The sequence below is a fragment of the Mobula birostris genome, chromosome 6, assembly GCF_030028105.1.
Source record: "Mobula birostris isolate sMobBir1 chromosome 6, sMobBir1.hap1, whole genome shotgun sequence".
Lineage (NCBI taxonomy): Eukaryota > Metazoa > Chordata > Chondrichthyes > Myliobatiformes > Myliobatidae > Mobula > Mobula birostris.
The window spans coordinates 25,583,265-25,601,963 of NC_092375.1; the positions used below are offsets into that span (position 1 = coordinate 25,583,265).

At 40.6% G+C, this 18,699-nt stretch overlaps 1 protein-coding gene and 1 long non-coding RNA gene across 5 annotated transcripts in view; both read right to left on the reverse strand.

Annotated features, from left to right (window-relative positions):
* LOC140198872 (uncharacterized) overlaps positions 1-13,402 on the reverse strand; it is a 32,007-nt gene extending 18,605 nt beyond the window's left edge. The window contains exon 1 of the long non-coding RNA XR_011886277.1: positions 13,327-13,402. This is a non-coding gene — a long non-coding RNA (uncharacterized lncRNA). The remainder of the gene's footprint in view (positions 1-13,326) is intronic.
* runx1 (RUNX family transcription factor 1) overlaps positions 1-15,516 on the reverse strand; it is a 234,243-nt gene extending 218,727 nt beyond the window's left edge. For 2 of the 4 annotated variants that reach the window (XM_072260047.1, XM_072260044.1), the window contains exon 1: positions 15,085-15,180. In XM_072260047.1, coding sequence (XP_072116148.1) covers positions 15,085-15,098 — 14 coding nt within the window. In that variant the 5' untranslated portion in view covers positions 15,099-15,180. Of the gene's footprint in view, positions 1-15,084; positions 15,187-15,365 lie in introns of those variants that run through there. The other 2 variants (XM_072260045.1, XM_072260046.1) reach the window with 2 other exon arrangements.
* Between the last annotated feature and the right edge of the window lie 3,183 nt (positions 15,517-18,699).

Sequence of the window (18,699 nt, forward strand, 5' to 3'; positions counted from 1 at the left end):
CTTAGATAGGCACATGGATGATAGATAGATGGGCAGTGTAGGAGGAGAGGGAGTAAGTTAAGTTGATGGCACAACATTGTGGGATGGAAGGCCCGCATCGTGCTGTAAAGTTCTAAGTTCTACAGCTTTTTTCATGTCATAAAACTCCCTAAGGTAATTGACAGCTCCAGTGCATCATTACAAATAAACTTACACTGCGCCAATACAGGGAAGGCTAGAAAAGATGATGAAAAGAATTGTCAAATACGTTGGCTGAAGGAGTGCTTTAAAGGGAAGGAGATAAAGATATGAAGAGGTTTTGTGAAGGATTTCATCAGTTTAGGTTCCTGGTAACTACCAACATAGCCACTAATGGTGGAACTAAGACCATTGGGGTGCTTGGGACTGAAGTAATACAGAGTTCTTAAGACTTGGAGGCTGGAAGAGATTTCAGAGAAGATCACAATCATTCACTGAAAGACCAAGGAAAATGATTCTATCATAATTGTCATGTTCTGTGTTCAAAACAAACCATTGCTGTGCTTAGAATTATTCAGATTGACAGAATCACTGAATCAGCATTGAAAAAGGCTCTTTGGCTCCCAGAGTGTGTGTCAACCTATGTAGTTTTTTTTTATTGATTCTGTGGTACTTTTCCATTCTACTGTGAATGCCTGCAAGAAAGTGAATCTCAAGGTAGTATATGGTGACATATATGTACTGTGATGATAAAATTACTCTGAGTTTGAACTCTAAAGTGCCTATTTACAGTAATTGCATTTTGTCCTCCACCCATGTCCAGCAATCCTGTCCAATTTGACCGCTCACCTACACACAAGGGGCAATTTGCTGCTGGCTGATTAACCTACCAACCCACATCTTTGGAATGTGGGAGGAAACCAGTATACCCCAAGGAAACCCGTGTGGTCACAGGGAAACTGTGCAAACACCGCAGTCAGAATTGAACCAGCTCACCAGAACTGTGAAGCAGCAGTGCCAGCGGTTGTGCCAGTGTCCAGTTCTCCCCTGTAACTGCAACAACATGTCTGCTTGGGAGACAGGACATGATGCTACATCAAGTATGGAGTTTCTCCAAGATGGGTCTTCAGTCATTCACAACCACAATCATCTGTCCAATATCTAGCATCATGAAACCCAAATGTGCACAGTACTGTGCAAAAGTCTTGGGCACCTTAGATTTTTTAAAATATGGTTTCTGATGCTATGATCTTCACAGAGCCCTGATCTCAACATCATTGAGGCTGTCTGGGATTATCTGGACAAAAAGAAGCAAGTGAGACAGCCAAATTCTGTAGAAGGACAATGGCAAGTTCTCCACGATGCTTGGAACAACTTGCCAGCTGATTTTGTTATAAAACCGCACAACAACGTACCTAAGAGAATTGATGTAGCTTTAATGACAAATGTTGGTCACACCAGTATAGATCTGATTTCGTTTTTTTCCTATAGTACTCTTTGCTATTTAGAAACTTTTCATTTCATTATTTCTGAAAGCATCTTTGCTTTACAGAATGTTTTCACATGTGCCTAAGACTTTTGCACAGTCCTGTATGACCTTAATATTCCTGTTAAGTATGCAGTTTGGTTTCAGCCTCTGTTGATGCTCATATTGGACAAGGTTATTTGGTATACTTGTTGGTGCTTTCCCGCATTCATTGCTACCTACTGTACAGCGTGTTTAGCCTCAAGCAAGAGATTAAACTTCTGTCCCTTCATCTGGGTGGTATTGCATTGTAAATGTTGGATTTAATAGGCATAAATGCACTATTGTTACCCATGTTATGCCAGTGACAACTCTACAGAACTAGTTCACTGAGACAAGCTGAGGCCATGATAGGCACTGTGTACACAATTTTTAAAATTGCTTTTTCTTCATGAGTAACCTAACTGGAGATTTCCAAACCAGGGCATAGACCGATCTTTAAAAGGGAAGTTCAATTTACAGTCCTTTTAATCCCATGCTCTTTGCATTAGAAGCTTTTCTAAATAGGAGGTTAATTTCTGTGAGCTGGTGTTCGTAGCAGAATTAGAATCAGGTTTATTATCACTGACATATGTCATGAATTTTGTTGTTTTGTGGCAGCAGTACAATAGAAGATACATTTACGATAAATTACGATAAAAATATATAGTGCAAAAGACAAACAGTGAGGAAGTGTTCGTGGACCATTCAGAAATCTGATGGCAGTGTGGAAGTTCCTAAATCGTTGAGTGAGTCTTGAGGCTCTTGTATCTCCTCTCTGATGGTAGTAGTGAGAGGAGGGCATGTCTCATGTGCTGTTGTCCTTAATGAAGGGTACAGCCTTCTTGAAGTAAAGCATTTTAGAAGATGTCCTTGATGGTGCGGAGGCCTGTTCCCATGAAGAACTCAAGAGATTTTACAGATGCTGGAAATTCAGTGCTATACACACAAAATGCTGTAGGCACTCAGCAGATCAAACGGTATCTATGGAAATGAATAAACGGTTTACGTTTTGGGTCGAGACCCTTCGTCAGGACTCAGCCCGTAACTTTGAAAGTTTATTCATTTCCATAGATGCTGTCTGAACTGCTGAGTTCCTACAGCATCCTGTATGTACTCCCAACCGTTGGAACTGGCTGAATCTAAACTCTCTGCAGGCTCTTGCCATCATCGTGCATTGGAGCCTCTGTATCAGGTGGTGACACAACCTTCCAGAACGCTGTCCATGGAGCATGTCTAGAAATTTGCTAGAGTCTTTGGTGACATACCAAAATCAGCTCAAACTCCTAATGAAGTATGGCCGTTGGCTATACCTTCTTCATGATAGCGTCAGTTTGTTGGGCCCAAGGCAGATCCTCTAAGATGTCAATCCCCACACTGCTCACTCCTTCCACCGCTAACCCCTCAGTGAGGGCACATGTGTGTGCACGTGGAGAAACTGATCGCTCTCCAAATTCTCCAACCGTTGAAAGATTATGAGGGCTGCAAGGGCTTGGTTTCCGCCCTTTAACTTTCACTCAGTTCAATCTTTCTCACCAAGAACACAGTGGAAAATCTTACCTCTCTGTTTTAGGGCAAACATAGTCAGCGTCCAGTTTTGCTGATTCCTTGACAACAGTGGAAAATCTCACACCAACTTCTAGCAACACTTATGCCCACAACTCAAGCCATGATTTATCTTGTGTAATCTATAACAGGGCAATCCCTGGCAATTCTACTTAACTGTGAAATGTTTGGTCCACTATGTTAAAATATATAGTGCAAAAGACAAACAATGAGGAAGTGTTCGTGGACCATTCAGAAATCTGATGGCAGTGTGGAAGTTCCTAAATCGTTGAGTGAGTCTTCAGGCTCTTGTATCTCCTCTCTGATGGTAGTAATGAGAAGAGGGCATGTCTCAGGTGCTGGGGTCTTTAATGAACGGTACAGCCTTCTCGAAGCAAAGCGTTTTAGAAGATATCCTTGATGGTGGGGAGGCCTGTTCCCATGACGAACTCTCTTCCACTTAGACATGCTGAATTATCACCTGTGCAAAATACTGCTGCACATTGTGAGAGAGGTAATTGGAGAGGGAAATGGATTAAGGACAATTAACTTCTACTAAAGAAATGTATTAAGCAGGATTTTATAAAATCTAATTGCATCAGTTAAAGACCCACAAAACTATACAGCCTCTTTCATGATATCACTTCTGTACTCTGTAAGGAATATTCTTTTGACACTTGCAACTACAATAATAGTGGCTGGTGCTGGGTCTGAACAGCTGTAATGAACAGCTTGTGACACTGCTAGAATGGAAGCACACCTAGGAAACTGAGAAGTATGGACCTTTATACAATACCATCCAGCCAGCAAGCTGCGTGAAACCTGACTCCTCACAAAGCACAAAGGAATTTTTATTCACAGGATTTCATAGCCGGGGGAACATTAAAAGGAGGGTGTTTTAGTAGATGCTGTAAGGGTCGTGCAAGTATATAAAAAAAATTTACAATAACCGCAGAGACTGGCCTTTGTATCAGGTTTAGGTTTGAGGGTAGTTAACACTTTTTTAAATGAGTGGCTGAGGTAGGTTTGATGCTTCTTGAAACAGGATCTAATTGTACGTACTACTTAGAATAAGTACCTGACAATAGTTTAGGTAGCGAGAAGGTTAAAGAAGGATTTCGTAGTAACTATTCGTAAACAGTAGCTGAACACTCAATTCACTTATATCATGTTCCCCTGTTAGTTTAATGCAGGCACTGATGATTACTTGCAATGATTTGGTGCCTCTACTCAGTAGACAAAGGGACACCATTCTATACAACAGTGAGGAATAGTCATTACGGTAGCATAGTGATTAGCGTGGCGCTATTACAGTTCGGGCGTTGGATTTTGGAGCTCAATTCCAACATCTGTGAGGAGTCTGTAAATTCTCCCCATGGAATTCGTGGGTTTTCTCCTGGTATTCTGGTTTCCTCCCACAGTTCAAAGACTACAGGTTAGTAGGTTAATTGGTCATTGTAAATTGTCCCGTGATTAGGCTAAGGTTATATAGAGGGCTGTTGGGTGGCACAGTTTGAAGAGTCAGAAGAGCCTGTTCCAAGCTGTTTTCAAATAAATTAATTATTTAACTGTTACACATCCAGCAATGCCACCAAAGGTGACTTCTGGGCTCATATGCTAAATCTGAATATGGGACTGTGGGAATAATATTGATCCCTCAGTTTGGTCTAACATATGTTTTCAAACATGATTCTTTTAATATTAAATACAAACATAAAATATTGGAAACAAAGCATGCCTGGTGGAGCCAATAGGCAAAAGGAATGTTAGAACCAGAACCTTTCCAATTCTCTCTGTCAAGGTCACTTGACCTGTTGTGACTTTCTTGCCTTTACATTGGTTAAAGCTCTTCAGCCAAATACACTGAGGTACAGTCTTTCAAAAGGAAGTACAGAAGTACCTAATTTACATATATTTCCATGGGCCCATCCTTTCTTCAGAACAACTTTGGGATAGTGAATAATGTAGCTGTTAGAGCTGCTGCCTCACAGCTTCAGTGACATAGGTTCAGTCCTGACTCCCGGAGCGCAGAATTTGCACTTTCTCTCTGTGTGTTTGCTCTGTGTGCATCTGCTTCCTTCCCCAAAGATATGCAAGCCTGTAAGTTAATTGTCCAGTGAAAATCGCTTCTTGTGTACGTGTAGATGAGTGGCAAAATCGGAGGGGGAGGATGAAGGAAAAAAATTCCACTTGCATAACAGTTACTTAGCAGTTGCTGAAAATTTGGTGAGTTAGGGGCCTCTTTCAATCCTGTATGATTCCATGGTTCAACAGTGGAAAAAGTCACTGCATTATTGTAGGAAACAGTTCTACAGATAGCAGGATCCCACAACAAATGAGCTGAGGAGTATGAACTGGCCAGCACTTAGTAGCTTCTTGACCAATCATCATGAGTTCTTCCAACAACTATTGGGCAAACATTTAGGGCATTGACTTAATATTTTTGACTGAATATTTATTGGAAGGTCCATATGGAATGGACATGGAGAGGGTATTTCCAATATGGTAGAGTCTAGGATCAGAGGGCACAGCCTTAGAAGGACAAGCACAAGAAAATCTGCAGATGCTGGAGATCCACTCTAGATTTTCTCAAAAACCAGATTTTCTCATGGTTGTGACTTGTGTGTGTTACTTAGAATAGAAGGACATTACTTTGGAACAGAGATGAGGAGGAATACCTTTAGTAAGAAAGCAGTAAATCTGTGGAATTCATTGTCATCGATGGCTCTGGAGGTCACGTCATTGGCTATATTTAAAGCAGAGGTTGGTAGGTTTTTGATTATTAAGGGCATCAAAGATATGGGGAGAGGGCAGGAGAATGGAGTTTAGAGGGAAAATAAATTAGCCATGATCAAGTGGTGGATCAGACTCAATGGGTCAAATGGTTTAATTCTGTTCCCATGTCTTCTGGTCTGATACCTCATCTAAAGAATGGAACTGAATTTCAAATCTGGGAGTAAATCGTGATGCTGCTCTCATGTAGTTTAGCATCGCACATTGGAGATGAAGTCTTTGGCAGGAAACACTGGTAGTGCAGGTTTCCCACTGTACTCTTCTGGAGTTTCAGCCAGCACATTTTGTTTGAGCCCCAATGAGACTCTGAATTCACAAACTCCTGAAGCGAGAAGAGTACCGACAAGCTTCACTTGATGTCGCGGTGGCTTCCCTGATTGTAACTGCTTAATTATTGGTATCAATGGATGTGAATGCCTTGAGGCTTCCATAAGTGACAGCCATTTCCCAAGTCTAGTTTTACACATGGATGAACTATTTTCTGTCAGATGCTGACAGGTCTGGAGCATCTCGTATTGTATATTGAAGCTGGCAGTTCCTTTTCCTTCTGGACGTGACTGAGCTTTGAAATGGAGCATACCATGTTCCGCCTAGGCATTACTCAGCCTCTGCATATTTGCATAATCGATACAGCATTGTACAGATTCCATTCTCATTTACATTTTGGGCAGGGATACAAAGACAAATTTATTGCAACTGTTTTTGAATACTGGCCTCAGGACGGTCTTGATTGACAAGTTTGGAAAGGAACTGCCTTTATTGGTGTTAATATTTAGACACAACTTCAAACCGCTGTCTCTGAATTTAAACATACTGAACTCATTGGAAACTTATTGCGCACACTGTTGTCATAAATCAAACTTTCATTTTAAATCCTTAAATTTGTCCCAATCTACTCTACCAACATCATTCTGGACTGATTGGGATGGGTTTTTTAATAAAGAGCCATTAAATACTAAGAAGATACTTGAATTTCTTTCCATTTTGTAATTCAGCCATTTTCATTGCTGGGACAGTGAGGTCAAGGGTGTGATGTGGGATAGATATTGTGGGGTAGACAACATAGATGTGGCCAAAGGTAAATTAATGCTATGCATGAAGACAAGATTTTCTGCAGACACTGGAATTCCAGAGTGACACAAACAAAATGCTAGAGGAACTCAGCACATCAGGAAACACCTATGGAAAGGAATAAACAGCAGAGATGTTTCGGGCTGACACCCATCGTCAGGAATGAACTGTTAATGTTATACATATTGTTGTCTGAGGTCTGTGTAATCTGCCTCATTCACTGAGATGATTAAACTCAAAGGCTCCAAGAGTTACATTTTTGTTTTTAATTCTGAAAATCAGTATTATCCTTTCAAGGTCACTCCTTTAAGACGACAGTGATGGTATTGGGGACTGAGTTTAGAAAGTCCATAGCAAGAACTAAATAAATCAGCAAAAAAAAAAACAGGCAAGATTTCATTTGGGTAGGTGTAGACTACCAAATGGAAACTGGAACCAGGAGGAGTCTGTAAACTGTCTTGAAACTGCTCAGGTTATAGTTAAAACAGTTTTGATTATATTCTCTGACTAGGATGAGGAACAATTACAAGGCAAAATGGGCAGGAGATATGTCCATCATGAAGTAGGAAGAAGCTGCACAATATTAAAATGATCAAGAACTTCAACCGAATTTTGCACAATTATAACTTCAGAAATACTGCAATTATCATCCAGAGACCTGGAGTAGTGAGGAAGAGCCATTCAAAACACTACTGGACCAACTGAGAAATTTAAATACATTGAAATAAACCAATCCTAAATTACCGAACTAATATTCACGAAATTGCTGTGAAGGTCCAGCTGTTTAAGGGAAGAAACCATAAGAGCATAAGAGTGGCCATTGCTCCCAAAAAATAAGTTAGAATGCCGAGAAGATGCCTCAGCCATGCCCGAACCCATTGCAATTTGCCTGTCGTCACAATAGGTCAACAATAGATGCAATCTCAATGGCTCGCCACACTGCTTTCGACCACCTGGACAACACAAACACCTTCATCGACTATAGTTTAGCATTTAATACCATCGTTCCCACAATCCTGACTGAGAGGTTGCAGAACCTGGGCCTCTGTACCCCCCTCTGCAATAGGATCCTCGACTTCCTAACTGGAAGACCGCAACCTGTGTGGATTGGTGATAACATATCCTCATCGCTAACGATCAACACTGGCACACCTCAGGACTGCTCCACTCTCTCTATACCCATGACTGTGTGGTTAGGCATAGCTCAAATACCATCTATAAATTTGCTGACGATACAACCATTATTGGTAGAATCTCAGGTGGTGATGAGAGGGCATACAGGAGTGAGATTTGCCAACTAGTGGAGTGGTGCCACAGCAACGACCTGGCACTCTATGTCAGTAAGATGAAAGAGCTGATTGTGGACTTCAGGAAGGGTAAATCGAAGGAACACATACCGATCCTCATAGAGTGATCAGAAGTGGAGAGAGTGAGCAGCTTCAAGTTCCTGGGTGTCAAGATCTCTGAGGATCAAATCTGGTCCCAACATATTGATGTAGTTACAAAGAAGGCCAAGACAGCAGATATACTTTATTAGAGGGTTTGAAGCGATTTGGCATGTCAACAAATACACTCAAAAACTTATATAGTTGTACCGTGGAGAGCATTCTGACAGGCTGCATCACTGTCTGGTATGGAGGGGCTACTGCACAGGACCGAAAGAAGCTACAGAAGGTTGTAAATCTAGTCAGCTCCATCTTGGGTACTAGCCTACAAAGTACCCAGGACATCTTTAGGGAGCAGTGTCTCAGAAAGGCAGTGTCCATTATTAAGGACCTCCAGCACCCAGGGCATGCCCTTTTCTCACTGTTACCATCAGGTAGGAGGTACAGAAGCCTGAAGGCACACACTCAGTGATTCAGGAACAGCTTCTTCCCCTCTGCCATCCAATTCCTAAATGGCCATTGAATCTTTGGACATTACCTCAATTTTTTTTTAAGTATACAGTATTTCTGTTTTTGCACATTTTTTAAACCTATTCAATACATGTAATTGATCTACTTGTTTATTTATTATTATTTTTATTTTACTTGTTACTGTTATTATTCTTTCTCTGCTGGATTATGTACTGCATTGAGCTGCTGCTGCTAAGTTAACAAATTTCATGCCACATGCAGGTGATAATAAACCTGATTCTGATTCTGAAATATGGGCCCAAGGGCCAAATGATCCATTTCTAAACCTTAGTATAATGTAAATGTTATCTATTGTAGAATCATTGACAAAATAGTTCTTTTACGGGGGCAGGGGGAGGGAACTGATGTGTTACAATAATCCCTAATAGATTAAATGAGAGTGAGAGTTGAAATTGGTTATTGTATTATCTCTTCAGCTTCCTACTGAATATTCTACAAATAGTTATAGCCACCATTTCAATTTTGCCTTGTTTTCTTTTATAACTGATTTTCTTATTCTTGTTCCCTTAGGTTTCCTCATATTGTTTGCATTTCTATTTCCCCAGGTCAAAAGTTTTTGTCAACACCTGTTATGTCACTCCTTGTGTTTTGGGAAAAGCACAACGCAGTGGGAGAAAATCAACAAAAAATTTTTCATTGACAGGGAAGGCACCATTTGGATAGAACAGAAAAACCAGCAGGGCAGCTTCACTATGGGAACCTGGAGAACAATGGAGCTACTTCACAGTCATGAGATCCAAAACCAATTTGCAGTGAGGAGTATTTCACACTGAATGTATTTCAGGAGACTGCCTCCTTGCATGGTTCAAGATTACACTAACAACATTGCAAGGCAGACCCAGTGATACTGGTTGAAGAACAAATGACGATTTGGACATGTAACTTGGAACATTACAGCACAGAACAACCCAAAATGTTGTGCCAGCCTTTTAATATTCTCCAAGATCAATCTAACCCTTCATTCCTAATTAGGCCTCCATTTTTCATTCATTCATGTCTTAAATGTCCCTAATGTTGCCAGCCTCTACCACCAACTCCTGGCAGTGTGTTCCACACACTTGCCACTCCATATAAAAAAATGTAATTTTAATATTTCCCCATTATACTCTGCTCCCATCACCTTAAAATTATGCCCTCATATGTTAGCCATTGCAGCCTTAGGAAAATGAATTGACTTTATTGAATTGAATTGACTTTATTTATCTTACATCCTTCACATACATGAGGTGTAAAAATCTTTACGTTACGTCTCCATCAAAATGTGCAATGAGCAATCATAGTAATGTATAATAAATAGAACAGTCAATGTAATATAGAGTACACTCAAATCAGCGTGAGTTCATCAGTCTGATGGTCTGGTGGAAGAAGCTGTCCCGGAGCCTGTTGGTCCTGGCTTTTATGCTGCGGTACTGTTCCCGGATGGTAGCAGCTGGAATAGATTGTGGTTGGGATGGCTTGGGTCCCCAATGATCCTACAGGCCCTTTTTACATACCTGTCCTTGTAAATGTCCTGAATCATGGGAAGCTCACAACTACAGATGTGCTGGGCTGTCTGCACCACTCTCTGCAGAATCCTGCAATTAAGGGAGGTACAGTTCCCATATCAGGCAGTGATGCAGCCAGTCAGGCTGCTCTCAATTGTACCCCTGTAGAAAGTTCTTAGGATTTGGGGGTCCATACCAAACTTCCTCAACTGTCTGAGGTGAAAGAGGTGCTGTTGTATCTTTTTCACCACACAGCTGGTGTGTACAGACCACATGAGGCCCTCGGTGAAGTGGATGGCTGTGGCTGTCCAGTCTAAAGTAGTAAAGTAAAATATATATTCCTTACTCTCCATTCAAGCAGTGCAGTGGGATGTTTTACGCCCGCAAGTGGGAGAAGAGTGCAGAAGACCCTAGATAACATCTGAAAGACGGCACGTGCGCACCAACTCAGAACTGGCCTTCACTTTGGACTTGTTCATTCATTCACTCTCATTCCAAATGAAGAGTGGTCAGGACTTCCATTCAGAATGAGAGTGCTGCCCACGGCTGGCACCAAGTTATAGACGGGGGGTGCAGGAAGCCAGTTGCAAAAGTTGGAAACACAAATACCTGCTTCAGGAATTAGTCAGCTCCAGCACATGCCGAAAGCTTTAAAGAGTATGGTGTCTTGATTCAAATAAAGCTGCCTCAAATTTCCCTTGGGCTATCCACCTCCACATGAAATAATACAAGTTTGCACTTCTGAATTAGCATATTACTATTGGAAAACCATATGGTGGGAGAGGATTAACAAATTAGTAACCATTCCTTAGAAGCCGAACAGAACTTGACTGTGTTTCTGTTCGATTAAGTGTCCATGCTTCACATTCAGTTCTAGAATTAGAAAGCTAATATAATCCAGTTTACATCGGCATCTGTAGTGTGCAACCACAGCCCTTTTCCATAGGCTCCTGGTGATGACAAAACACTCATAAAGCAATACAGGAAATCCAAGATGCCTCCATATAGGTGCCATGTGCATATCCATAACTATAAACAAGGCTCAAGGTCACATAGGATCCTGACAGATAATGGTTATGGCCATGTGGATTTAGACAAAGCGATTCCATTCGGATGGTACCCATGACTTCAGACTCTACCCTACAAGAGCACTGTAAAACAAGAGAACTAGCTCTGTGTGGACTGCTGGAACACATGGTCGGTGCAGAAAAATGACTTGAAGTCCTCCTTTAGTAGTAACATGAACTGATCCATTATTATCCTTGTTTTGAAGAGTCTCCCAAATATTATTTATGAAAAATGTTCAGATTTTTCAGCACGAGTTACATATTGAGAATGGGGTCCCTCACGATGTGTGCAGTCATGGAGCTAACACTAGCGGTGATTCTGTTGCACATCACATGAAGCTGTTAGTTTACCCCAAAGGACATGGAGAGACTAGCCTTCTTGTTTACCTCAGAAGGGCGTGGGTTAATGTGTACAGAAGCACAGAACAGTGTCAGCAATGTTTCCGACCAATGAGGGGATAAAATCTTACTAAATGAGTTCATTGACTCAATCACACATCAAAATGAGTTCAGGCAACTGTTTACCACCACCCAGCTCTAAATTACAGGGTAATCTCAACATGTTATTACTTCTCAGTGCTGCGATATAACATTTTTCAATTAAATCATTTGGATATATACAATCTAGTTACTAAACAAAAGTTAAACTTGGCACAGGTTGTGGTGTTTGGGCTGTAAGTCAGGTTCTTAGCCAATGTTTTTGGCCAATATTTGTCCCTCAAGTCAGCCTGAAGTCAAATTTATAGGTACCTCATTGTGGCACCTAGCTGACAACAAAGTTTTCTGCAGTGGTTTTGTGCGTGGGGTATATTTCAGAGGTTGTGCTTTGGCTGAAGAATGCTTTAGGTTTTCTTGAAGCTGAGAACGGCGCTCTATAAATGCACAATTTCCCTGCCATTGCAGCATTTTGGGTGAACATAAGAGTCCTTTATAGCACAGTTGGCATGACATGTGTGTGTGTAAACATATTTCCTGGAGGGTAACTGTTTATTATACTAAGTAATTTAATGTTCCTTGAGTAAATATTGTAGAGATAGCAGTTTTGAGAAGAATTAATTTAATCCTATATTCCTCTTTTCAATTTCTTGTGCACTGATGGCTTGCAACTTAATCATTTTTCTGATGCCAGTGATTGGAAAGTAAGTTAATTCACAAAAATAAGGCATCTGTTTTTACTAATTCTGACTGGTGTTTGTGCCATGGAATTGTACAATCCTGGTATAGTTTCTAAGTGTACATATGATTTTATACCAGTCAGTCTCACTCAGCCCAAGCCTCCCCGTCTGTGCTCATTCCACAGCCTGAAGTTATTCAGATTATGAAGTGTCTCACTGTTAGTGAAGTACCTGCATGGATCCCCTCAGAAGTTGCCAGCACATCATTTGGTCGTATCATGAGGCAGGGTGGATGCAATGAGAGCAGCATTTATTGAAGCCCAGGGTTTAAGTCATCAGTGCCAGGAAAACTGCTCAGGAGGAGGACTCCAGTTGATTTAATGTTGTCCATTTAGGATCGATGGTTAAGTTTGAGACAACTGAAGCCTTTGATCCAGGTATGTATCAGCTTCTGGACAACTTTTTGAATCCAGGCCCCTTCCATATTGCAACTGATTGTGGATATTTTAGGGGACATTCAAAAGAGATGGGATTTCCTCCTTGCTATCCTGCTCAAAATTTGTCCCTAGTGCAAAACTAATAAAACAGGTTAGTTGTCTGTGATGCCTCACTGATCACAGATTGGTTCCTGAATTACACTACACTGAAGCTCTTCCAAAGGCCTTCATTGTCTGCAAAGAGCTTTGCCATGTCTTCAGGTTCTGCCCGTGACTTCAGAAACTCAAAACTTTATTGAAAGCTTGTCTGTGAAGTTTACAAACTTCAAGGTTTACAAGGCATTGGGAAAGCTCCGCTTGAACACAGGGCAGCATTGAATGAAATATTACCTGCACAATTAGGTATTTACTGAATAGGATTAATGTTTAAACTCACTGTAAACTGAAAACATCCGTCCTCTTGGGGCGCAATGTTTCATCGGAAGGTGTGACTTCAGCAGTTTCCTTGTCGAAGAGCATAAGGGATAACCTGGTGTGGTATGATAGAAAAGACCCATATCCTTTGTGGTGTACCACACTCAATTCATGCGTCAGCTTTCTTCTAGTGTTTTCTGAGAATAGAACAATTGCTTTTTTTTCCTCCTTTCTCATTTTTAACACGGTATCGTGCTGCAAGAATTATGGATTTCCTTCTGAGAGAACTGCACAACCTGATAAAGTGAAATATATGGGACGAGAAGTGCATGTTATTTCCCTGCTGCCAACAATTTGGGGCAATAAATTTCAGCAGTGTTTTTGCAGAAAAGGGATGAGAGAGGCACCCGAGATGTTTCTGTCGACCGGGCTGTGCAGAGCTTGGAGAAAACTGCAGCAGAAGCAAATTGCCTACAGACGTGATTATTTATCTAGCATGCATGAGTCTGGGAGGTATTCTGTTTCTGCCTCATATCTCAAAGCTGACCAGAGTCCAGTGAACAAGCAACAGAAAAGGGGAAGCCAATCCAAAAAAACAGGTTTATCACAAATACCAATGGATTAAATATGCTGGTTTCATTCTTAACTTTCTGAGTGTATTCAGTATGACTCCATACCAATGCAACTTGCTTACGGTAATTATTACTTTTTCTTGATTTATTCATCTATCGGGAAGACCAGTCAATGGTAATCTAGCTCATTTATGCTTTTTCTTTTGCTTATACTTAGCTCCAGTGTGCTGGGTTAAAAATGGCGCCTTAACTAATGTCCATAAGTTCTGAACTGTTCAGCCGACCGTGCCCCAGCTGCCTGCATTCTGCAGAAGTGAAGCCCGATTATTTATACATTGCTTTTTATTACCTTATCAAACTTGTAAAGATTTCCTCTACAAGTTTTCCTGTTGATACAGTGGGAAACAAAACAAGGAAAAAAAAGGCAACTTGAATCCAGGAAGGTCCTTCTCATTATTTGAAGAATATTGCTTCCTCTGGTTGCTAACAACTCTGAGGAAGCAGTCGTTCAGTGAGCCTAGGGAGTTATTAGTAAGGTTAAACAGAGACTGTGGCCAATCAACAGAGCTGAATGATGCTGTAGGAATGCACAAATCATCCAACTACCATGAGTCGATAATAGAAAATTTCTCCCTTTCCATACAAATCCTACTGAAAGCTTGAGAAGTGATAAAAGACTTAGCAACAGTTTAGAAAGAGAAATATCCATACTTGCTTCAGGCAAGTCGCTCATGCATCATTCACTCTGCTTTCCTAAATGATTTTTTTTTTTGCAAAACACCCGACAACTGCTTTTGACTCGCAGTGACATAAGTTTCCAAACGTGTATCTTGTCCTTCTGTTTCCGTACCGGCATGGGTGACTAACTCAGTGTTTTCAAAATTGCTTAACCAAGGCGTTCAGTCTTTCTTTAGTCAGCCCTAAAGAGTTCAAATTTGCCTCACACAAACCATTAGGCAAGCCTCGCATCATGTTGTGCAATATGTAGCTCAAAGCAAACCATTTTATTACTTCAGGAATGCATTTTTAAACTGGAGAAAATTGGGAGCCACAAATAAAAACGTGTAAAATATGTTAAGCATCAGCTATGAACTCAGTAGCCTGTCATCAGGCAACCACAAAACAACAGCATCTTTTCTGCATTTTGCTTTGGAGGACTTTCTCAACATTCACCATGAATAGAATCATTTTTAAATACTGGTGCTTACCTCTCATGAAGCATTGTTGATATGAAGGAAATGACTCAAATATGCTGTTCGAAGCCATGGTGTCCAGTGAAGTTGTCCGAACAGGCTGCACAGGTCTCCCACCTTTTCAAAGCAAAACCAACAAAGTTTAAGAGTCGCACTCTCCACTGCACCGTTCATCTCTGGCAGTTTCCTTTTACCTTATCACATAGCTTCTGCAGCACTGCAAACAACACGATAAGGTACTTTTTGAGGTCTGAAATGTAAAAATAGTGGATTGGTTGTGGTTAGATGATGCTTACCACTGTACGAAATGCTTGGCACTCTGTGGTTTAAATCAGAATGAGTTGCTGTTTGCTGACCAATATCCCGGACCCACTGTTGTGTGACTGGTCTGCACCCAACTTGTGGTTCTGTGGTTGTTTATGAGGCCCAAAGAGTTTCACACAACCAAAATTACAAATTTAACTGTTCCCTTTTGACAATTCAACCTAATTGGCTGTCACTGATCATGTGTCCCATGTGATGTCGCCTTTTTTTCTTATTGTAGATTGCCCTTCCCGCCCCACCTGCCCTCCCCCGGCAGAGGCTAGAGTTTGCAAAACTGACTCATAGACTCTTTTTGCTTATTATGCAAATAGAATGTTATGATTTTGTACAAAGAGCCTGTGTTACTTTAAGAGCTGTTTTAATCTGCCATTAAACTTTCCCTACAACTTTCATTTTCCTTATACACTCTAGAAAGAAAAAGAGAGCTGAGATATTGATACTCCATTTTATTATCTTGCTCTATATATCCAAAAGAATTTCTTTATGCAGGATAAAATAAATAAGATCTTGTGGCAACTTTGACTTAGTCCTGTACAGAATAAGGTTCAAACTTTCAATTTAGGGGATTTTAGTACACAATTATTTTATCCCTCAATCATTAAGGAACTGCAGATTTTTGTTTTTACTTGTTGAAATACAAGACTTTACATTTTCAATAACTATTTAATTTAACGTTAAAAAAAATGAAGTGTGAATCACAGGTGATACCCAGAACTTCCCCTACTCATACCTGAGACTGACCATTAGATGAGGAAGATCAGGTTTGTCTACAATGTCTCCCTACAGTTGAATTACCTGCCTGGCTTTAACCCACCTGAAGAGCAGGCAAAGTACCAAAGATAATCTGGCACTGATAGAGGTAGCAAGCTGGGAAAAAAATAAACTTTATGACCTTTAAAACATATAATCAGTTTAATTGATGCATTATCTAGCCCATAAGTGATTTCAGAATAGAATACCTCGATATTAAAATTACTCTGTTCAATTAAGGGTTTCAACCAAGTTCAAGAGTGTTTAGAGACTCACCTTAGAATAGGGTACCACCGGTAACTGTAGCAGCACTTTTTCACAACGTCCTGATCCAAGCAGTTATTTATAAAAGCAAATATATTTTGTGCCTTTATATTCTAATTGCAGTCCATAGATTTGAAAGGCAGGTCAATATTCTGCGTCGGTAAAAGGCGCATTATTCTTATCATAAGCTTACACCGCCTTTTTTTTCATTCAGACAATGCAAATGTTTGGGACTCCTAATTGATAGGTTGGAGTAGGACTGGTTGTATAACAGCTGTCTCACTGCAAGTATCCTGTGAACAAAGTTTTGAATTTCCTTCATCGTTAACCACATCAGTATTTAACCCATCCATCTGCTGCTAACTTTTCTTTTTGTTCCTACGTATATGTGCAATCTCACAGAAAAAAAAGAAATCACTTAAAGCTTTAACCTCTGACAATCGGCTGCAAGCTTCAACAAAGCATTTATAGACCGTTAGTGTGATGGTTTGGATGCATGTCTGTAAATAAAATCAGCATGTTTGCGAGATGTGCCCCATGAATTCTTCCTTGTACTGTCAGCGTTTGCAAAGCCTGCTGCTCATTTCCACGCAATTGGTGCCACAGAATTTGGAATCATTTGATGTTACATTAGAAGAAACGAAAGCAAAGGGGGCGGAAAGAAAAAGAAGCGTTTGTCTCTCCTTTCTTCTTGAATTGTGTTTTGACATAGCCATTGGCAAGGCTGAGGCAGTTAAAGAATAAGAACCCACCCCCTCCCTTATCCCCACAGAATATCACTGTTAATTGTTCCCAGTCTACCACATGGCTCCATTCCATAAGGCGATGCTTCTTCGGAGGTCTGCTAGCTCCTCGGCATCAGTGGATGAGCAGAGATGTTAAAAATCCATGCAGAGAAGTCAGAAAGAAGCAACACGCTCTGCAGAAGCTTTAAGAGTTTAACTCTGAGTCATAAACAATCACTCTTTATCAGTCTATTCATATATCAGCCTATTCCTATTACTTCAATTCTGGGTCTTTTTATCCTGCAGCGATTTTTAAATTATTCCAGAAGGTAAAGGTAGACCCCATCCTTAATGGGACAGTATGCATCCAGGAATGATGATGTTAAATTATAAAAGTTTTTTCTATCTGATCCATGCTGGTTGATGATCTCATGTTCCTATGAAGTTCGGAAGGATGAATCAGCTTGAAATTCTGCATTCCTTCTGAGAGAGGCATGTCCAGTGTGGGGAAGAATGGCCTTTGCATGATGGCCATTCTGGTCAGCGTGTCCACCAGTATTCACTGACAAAGTAGGGGCACTTGGGACTGGATGCATTCTGACACCAGCTCATCGATAGCACGGGCACCTTTTCAGTCCACAGTCACTTAAGTTCAGTCCTATTGCAGAAATGTAGTGCAAAACCATGTTAGAGGTCTTGCTGTTCGGGTGGGATACTAAGCTGGGACCGTTTCTGCCTTGTTGGTTGGCTGTGGTGGAGTGAGTTGTGTTAACGACCCAGTGACTCAATGGCATTATTGGAGGAAGCGAAGGGGAATCTCTCTGGTATTCTGGCCAATACTTTTCCCTCAAAAATTTTTTTAAATAACCAGACTCTCTAATCATTTACTTATACGTACAAGTTGGTTGTGTGTTTCCTTGTGTTGTCATAGTGCAGTACCAGAATATACTTCACCGGCCGCACTGTGCTTTGAAATACTCTGTGGATGTGAAAGGCACTGCATTATTGGGTATTTGTATCTGTGAACAGATACAAGGAAAGAATTTGCGTCAATAAGAAGGAAGAATACCAAGAAAATGAGGTAGGTTTACTTTTAAGGATTAACCAGTTAATATTGTATTAACCAGCTACTTAACAGTATGTCTTCTATCATGGAAATTATTTAACAGGGACTAAAGCTTCATCATGTCTAAGTAATTATATCTGAGCAGTCTAGCATCCTGAAATATATGAAGTCTCACTTATCAACTTGAGTATGATGCATTTTAATTGATTGTGGGAAATTGAACAGTCAAAGTTTATTCTGTCAGATAACTCTATGTTTTGAAAAGCTGAGCTATGGAATCGAGATCCTTGTTCATTTAGAAGTAGTCTGTTTGATGGACGTATATGGAGGACAATTCAGATGCCTATTCGTTACATCCCAGACACTCACGAACAGAAGTTGAACTGACTGTACTTCTGGCATCCAAACTGGATCATGTGTCAGAGGGACACATTCCTTGAGTTGGGAGGGGTGGTGGGGATTAGTTGTTTTGGATTTGGGATGGTTAAGTTGAAATGTTAG